A 7,376-nucleotide genomic window follows, 5' to 3' on the forward strand; every position below is an offset into this window, starting at 1 on the left:
ATGTCTACTAATATTTCCAGAAGAAGACAATACGAGAAAATTTTAAAAGAAATAATGTAGGCCAGGCGCAGTGGCTCCCACCTATAATCCCAGTACTCTGGGAGGCTGAGGCAGGCAGATCACCTGAGGTCAGGAGTTCGAGACCAGCTTGGCCAACATGGTGAAACTCTGTTTTTACTAAAAATACAAAAAAAAATTAACCGGGCTTGGTGGTGAACATCTCTAATCCCAGCTACTTGGGAGGTTGAGGCAGGAGAATCGTTTGAACCTGGGAGGCAGAGGTCGCAGTGAGCTGAGAGATCGTGCCATTGCACTCCAGCCTGGGTGACGAGTGAAACACCGTCTCAAAAAAAAAAAAAAAAAAAGCTTTTAGTCCTAAGGTGGAGGGCGTCTTGAATTCAATATAATACAGTAAGTAGAGTTTGAAGCAAAAATGCAAAAAGGATTGTATTAAAAATAAAGGTAGAAGAAACAATTAATGGAGCAAGAAGCTGGAGGGACAATATCAAGAGCACCTTTGCAAGTTGATCTCATAAAGGAATGTCCCTTGTTCTCTTAAGATTGGAGAATTAGGAGTAAGAAGAAACAGATTTAGAGGAACAGAGTGGGAAGATTAAAGAAAAAGTGACCATAAAGAAAGTTGCTAAAATGACACTTGGAGTTCTTCCTAGAAGGGAGATGTTTGACCTCCTTTGCCCAATGTAGAGTACAATTTTAATGAGGCAGAGTACTTTTTCAAGTTGCTTTTGTGCTGAGCCATTGTAAAAAGCAGTTTTAGAGAAGAGCAAAATGAAAGTTTAGTCACAATAAAATTTTTATTAAACTATGTCGATGACTAGTACATGGAGAGTAAATGTGGGTTGCTTCAATAAGCAAATTCTCTCCCTCTCTTTTTTTTTAAAGACATGGTCTCACTCTGTCGCCCAGGCTGGAGTGCAGTGGCGTGATCTCAGCTCACTACAGCCTCGGCCTTCCAGGCTTTAGGTGATTCTCCCACTTCAGCCTCCCAGGTAGCTGGGACTATAGGTGCACACCACCACGCCCGGCTAATTTTTTGTATTTTGGGGTAGAAACAGGGTTTCACCATGTTTCCCAGTCTGGTCTCGAACTCCTGGGCTCAAGGGATCCACCTGCCTCAGCTTCCCAAAGTGCTAGGATTACAGGCATGAGCCACTGCACCTGGCCCAACAAGCGAATTCTAATTTAAAATTCTATGTAAGTATATACCTTGTGTGCATCCATAAAAATTAAAAGTTAAAAATTTTATATATTCTTGGAATATTTATGTTGATACTATCAATCATATTCTCAATCATATTCATCGCGTGTTTACCCAGTTTCTATTTGCAGTTGTCAGCAAATTATATGTTCTTTGGTTATTTCATGTTTTCTCATTTTTTAAAAGTGTCATTTTGGCCACATAGGAACTATGTCTTATGTATGTGTTAGCTAAATAGACAAAAAGGTGCCTATTAGGTATATGAGGAACATTGACAAGGTATCTACAGATTAAAGTTCGTTTTATTATAATATTTAAAAAGGGAGAAAATGGTAAGTTAAATTATATGAAATTGTTGCTATTAGACTATTTTTTACTTACAAAAAGGGCAATTTCATATGATTCAAGAAAAAATTGTAGCTGTTGATTTCTAAATACTTTCAGAGATGAATACCAATACTGTTTGCTTTCATTATTGTATAAAACATATACCTTGTATTTAAATTTGTAAGTTTTTAGAGCTGATGGGGAATTTTAGCAGTTATTTAATAATAAAGCTTACCTTAGCATATACTATTGATAGATATCAAAGAAAGACAATACAGAATCCTGATGGATCACAATAAGCATAATGACTTTCTTTTTGACATTTATTACAGTCCTCCTGTCAGGCGCCAGAGAGGAAGAAGGGATCGTCTGTCTCGACATAATTCGATTAGTCAGGATGAAAACTATCACCATCTCCCTTATGCACAGCAGCAAGCAATAGAGGAGCCTCGAGCCTTCCACCCTCCGAATGTATCTCCCCGTCTGCTACATCCTGCTGCTCATCCACCCCAGCAGAATGCAGTCATGGTTGACATACATGATCAGGTACAATAACAGAATGTCTTGGAAATACAGAAGCTGAAATTTTGTGGCAGTTTGAGATTTTTTTTTTTTGGCTTTTTGTTGCAAATTTCTTTTAGTTTTACCTAAAATGAAGTTATTTAAGTTCCTCATTCCTTTTAAGAATTGAGATTTAAATTCTACACAGCTTCCATAGAAGAAAGTTGAACTTAAAAAATTAGTATCGGCCCAGCACGGTGGCTCATGCCTGTAATCCCAGCACTTTGGGAGGTTGAGGCAGGCACATCACTTGAGCTTAGGCATTCGAGACAAGCCTAACACAGTGAAACCCCGTCTCTACTAAAAGTACGAAAATTAGCTGGATGTGGTGGTACATGTTTATGATCCCAGTTGATGCAGAAGAATCACTTGAACTCAGGAGGTGGAGGTTGCAGTGAGTCAAGATCGCACCACTGCACTGGGTGGCAGAACGAGACTTTGTCTCAAAAAATTTAAAAAAAGGATCAAGGTTATGAAAGCTTAGAATGAATTCATGTATGCTTGATTTGAAATTATTGATTTAAGATTAGTAGGAAATAGCAGACAACTGATGGTTTGAGTACATATCCGTGTTTCCTAGTTTCTTCTGGAATAATTCAATAAGCAAGACAGTTGGGTACATCTTTGCTTATAGGTTTTCATAGGTCTCCAAGGAGATGACAGGTACAAGGCTACAATGTTTCATTTCCCTTTTCTTCCTGCCAAGAACTGAGGGACCAGCTGAGGAGAGGGGTTGCCTATCTTCAGAGCCTGAGGATGAAGACCACAATTTTATGGTGGTCTTTTCTGTGGAGTTTCTGAGGTCAAAAAAAAAAGACATGTGTCTAAGCATGTCCTTACAAAAATTGCTGGGTTTTAAGGATAAGGGGGAAATCTTGTGAGTTTATAAACCAAAAAAAATTACCAGAGAAAGCTAATGAGAATAGGATCTCAATTTTCATCTACTGCACTAGATAATAAACAATAACACATAGTGACAATTGAGAAAATATCTTACCTAGATACTCTTCTTATGCCAGACATTTTTATTATGTTCATGAAACACTTAAAAATTGATCATGTAGGAAAGCTTACCTTATTTGTGGCCGTAACCTGATAAAAGTATGGATATAAAATACTGAAAAACACAATTGTACCTTCTCCCCATCCCTTTGAGCAAGAAAAGCAAAATGGAGGAAAGTGTTTACAAAGTCCCATTTTGTAAAGCATAATTAATATGTATATGATTGTATGTATATAGGACTATGTGAACACAGAGAAGAATATAGAGAAATACATACTAGGCTTGTAGGGTAAGTGCTAAAGTGAAGGAGGGGTGGTGGTTAGTGATGGAGCCAAAGAAAAGACTGCATTTCAGAAAAGGCAAGGTCTCATTTATGTAGTAGTGTTACGTGTTGAGTCTGTATATTGGAATATGAAAACATTACATATGTAAATAACCAGAACAACACAAGAATTAGAAATCCTGAGCAGACCGGTAGCCATGTCAGAAATTATAAAAGCGTAACAAAATCCATCTTTAAAATTAAAATTACACCTGAGGCCAGGTGCAGTGGCCCACCACGTCTGTAATCCCAGCACTTTGGGAGTCTGAAGCAGGCGGATCACCTGAGGCCCAGGAGTTTGAGACCAGCCTGGCCAACATGGTGAAACCCCGTCTCTACTAAAAATACAAAAAATTGGCCACACGTGATGGCAGGCACCTGTAATCCCAGCTACTAGGGAGGCTGAGGCAGGAGAATCGCTTGAACCTGTGAGGTGGAGGTTGCAGTGAGCCAAGCTCGTGCCACTGCACTCCAGCCTGGGCAACAGAGCGAGACTCCATCTCAAAAAAATAAAAACATCTGACTTCTTGTCTAACCTTTAAAGAACTGGTAATTCCAATTTAAACTATTCTAGATCGTAGAAAAAGATAGCTTCCAAATATATTTTATGAAACTAACACAACCTTAACAATGAAACTTCATAGATGAATACAACAAAAGAAAGCTGTTGACTAGTTTCCCTCATGAATACAGATGAAAAAGTTTTAAATAATAAACCATAGCTAGTGGTGTATTAAAAGAATAAGCTGTTTTCAGCAGGAAGGTATGAGAACAATTTTTTAATTAAAAAAAAGTCAAAAAAGAATAACCTGTTGGAATAACCTATTTTAATATACCTAGTGATGTATTAAAAGAATAACGTAATATTGAACCCGTCCTGCATGGGTTCAATATTAGGAAATCTTTCAAGATAATTGGTTTTATCAACAATATAAAGGAAAAATATTAATAGGCACAAGAAATATAAAATCTAGCCATCATTTCTTATTAGAAGGTCTTAAAGTGTAAAAAGGAAGGACTTTAATTTTCAATACGTGGTAGGAAGGCTTATTGATAGCATTCCTTTTGCTTGAGGACAACCGAGCGTGCTAGATAAAATACTCTTAAGTATCGTGAAAGCATCAAAAGAGCTAATAGAAGAAATCAAAACTAAGGGAAAGTGGGGTGCTGGTTCTGTCCTTAAGGCATTTGTTCATTTGAGCAAACCTGAACTTTAATTTTGAGTCTGTCAGGAGGCAAAGGGGACAAAAATCAAAGACTGTTTAAGGAGTCACTTTCTATATAGGAGACCCTTCCTGCGTAAAATACCAGGCACCTTAAGTCACTGTATACCCAGAATACAGGGATATCTGGTCACTAGCATAAAACTGAGCAGAAGTAAATTTGCAGCCCAAATTCACATCACTCTGTGAAGTTAGTGAAAATTCATTTAAAGTAACGGCTACCTCAGGGGCCTAGAAAGCAGAGGCAATTTCTCCCTGAAAGAAGGAACCTTCATTTTGGTTCCCAATTCCCCCAGTAATTTTTCAAGAACAGCAAGCAATAAACAAAGTTAACTCGGTACATGACTTAAAAAGGGCTATAATTGAAAACCAATAGAAACAGACCTACAGTGAATTCACCTACTTCAAACATGCTTAAAGGTGAAACTTTGAACACTTTCCTGCTACCTGGAATAAACCAGGATGCTGACTATTACCACATCTATTCAGTAGGCCAAGCCAGCAGAAAAGACAAGAAGAAAAAAGTTTAAGAATAGGAAAAGAACAGGTAACACCATCAATATTTGCAGTCAAACTGATTATATTGATAGAAAATCCCGAAGCATCTTAGGTAATTGTTAGAACTAAGACTTGAACATATTGAAATGTTACAAAAATGAATATACAATAATCAGTATGTTTTTTTAATACCAGAATCAAACAGAACAAGAACAACTTTTTAAAAGATACATTAACACTGAACAACCCAGACATACTAATCAGTTGCAATATGTAAAGCTTTTTTTTGATTCTGTTTGAGAGGAAAGGGAAAAAAGTCGAATAAAATCATTTATTTTTATTTGATGACATAATTGGAATTTTGAACGTGACTGCATGTTTGATTTTAAATAACTTTCCTTTAAAAATATAATAATGCTATTGTGGTTAAGTGTTCTTATCTTTTAGAAATGCATACTAAAATTTTTTTTTAAATGATAGGGTCCTGGGATTTGCTTCAACAAAACACATGAAACAAAGCAGTATATTCAGGTGGATTGGCTATGGTTTAATGGTTTGAGGGCTGGGCGGTGGATATGGGGGTTTATCCTACTGTTTTTGAATATATTTGAAATTCTCTGTAATAAAAATTCAAAGAAAAAATACCACTGAAAAAATCATAGTAATAATACTAAAGAAGTTAACTATCAGTCTTGGCCAGGCACAGTGGCTCGTGCCTGTAATCCCAGCACTTTGGGAGGCCGAAGGCGGGTGGATCACAAGGTCAGGAGTTTGAGACCAGCCTGGCCAATATGGTGAAACTCCATCTCTACTAAAAATACAAAAATTAGCTGGGCATAGTGGCGCGCACCTGTAGTCCCAGCTGTTCGAGAGGCTGAGGCAGGAGAATTGCTTGAACCCGGGAGGCGGAGGTTGCAGTGAGCCAAGATTGCACCACTGCACTCCAGTCTGGGCCACAGAGCAAGGCTCCGTCTCAGAAAAAAAAAAAAAAGTATCAGTCTTAACAACAGTGGTTTAAACCACTGTGTAGAATACCAAAGCATTATTGAGAGAGTTTAAAGAAAACTTATTTATTTTTTGAGACAGAGTTTCGCTCTTCTTGCCCAGGATGGAGTGCAGTGCAATGGTGAGATCTTGGCTCACTGCAACTTCCACCTTTCCAGTTCAAGCGATTCTCCTGCCTCAGCCTCCTGAGTAGCTGGGATTACAGGCACCTGCCCACCATGCCTGGCTGATTTTTTGTATTTTTAGTAGAGGTGGGGTTTCACCATGTTGGCCAGGCTAGTCTCAAACTCCTGGCCACGGGTGTTCTGCCTGCCTCAGCCTCCCAAAGTGCTGGGATTACAGGTGTGAGCCACCGCGCCTGACCACAGGAAAACTTACTTAAATGAGAGATTTGACTCGAAAGATCCCGTTTTTTTAAGACTCTTAGTTCTTAAAAGTGGCACATAATAGAATTAGTATAATCCCAAATAAATTTTCAGTAGATTTTTGGTGTAACTTGAGAAGATGATTCTGTCATTTTTAGTGACAATTTAAAAGACCTGAAATTGTCTACAGCCATAGAAAGTGAACTACTGATAGTTGTTTCTGTGAAGTTTTATTGGAACACAACCACACCTATTTGTTCATCTGTATTGTCTTTGGCTACTTTGTGCAGAGACCATGGCCCACAAACCTAAAACATTCACTTTCTAGCTCTTTAAGAAATAATTGGCCCACTGACACCCTGGTCTTAAGGTCTAGACCAATTATTTCTCAGAGTATTGGCTGAATAAGCTGAGCAGCAGCAGCATCACCTAGATATTTGTTAGAACTGCAGATTCGCAGACTGTACACTAGACTTACTGAATCAGGATCTGTGGGTGTGGGACTTAGCAATCTAGTTTACCATGCCCTCCAGGTGATTCTAATGCACATTGTAATTAGAGAACCACTGTTCTAGTCATGAAAGAACAGGTGGGCAAAGTAGCTTCTCCAGTTACTAGGAATTATTATAAAACTATGGTAATAAAGACATTTATGCCAGCATAGCCAAATAAGCTAATGAAATAGAATATAAAATCTAGAAGCCAACACATTTTCTGTGAATATGGTCATATGCTACATAATAACGTTTGACCAACAGACCACATACACAACAGTGGTCTCATAAGTTTATAATACCGTGTTTTTACTATATCTTTTTTGTGTTTAGATACACAGATACAGGGGTTAGAGGTA

The 7,376-nt window shown here is 38.0% G+C and overlaps 1 protein-coding gene across 16 annotated transcripts in view; it reads left to right on the forward strand.

Annotated features, from left to right (window-relative positions):
* The window catches only part of RNF38 (ring finger protein 38), a 152,776-nt gene that overhangs the window by 116,290 nt on the left and 29,110 nt on the right, over nt 1-7,376 (forward strand). For all 16 annotated transcript variants that reach the window (XM_019033991.4, XM_031014585.3, XM_055351563.2 and 13 more), the window contains one exon: nt 1,879-2,092. In XM_019033991.4, coding sequence (XP_018889536.2) covers nt 1,879-2,092 — 214 coding nt within the window. The remainder of the gene's footprint in view (nt 1-1,878; nt 2,093-7,376) is intronic.

The sequence above is a fragment of the Gorilla gorilla genome, chromosome 13, assembly GCF_029281585.2.
Source record: "Gorilla gorilla gorilla isolate KB3781 chromosome 13, NHGRI_mGorGor1-v2.1_pri, whole genome shotgun sequence".
NCBI classification, from domain to species: domain Eukaryota; kingdom Metazoa; phylum Chordata; class Mammalia; order Primates; family Hominidae; genus Gorilla; species Gorilla gorilla.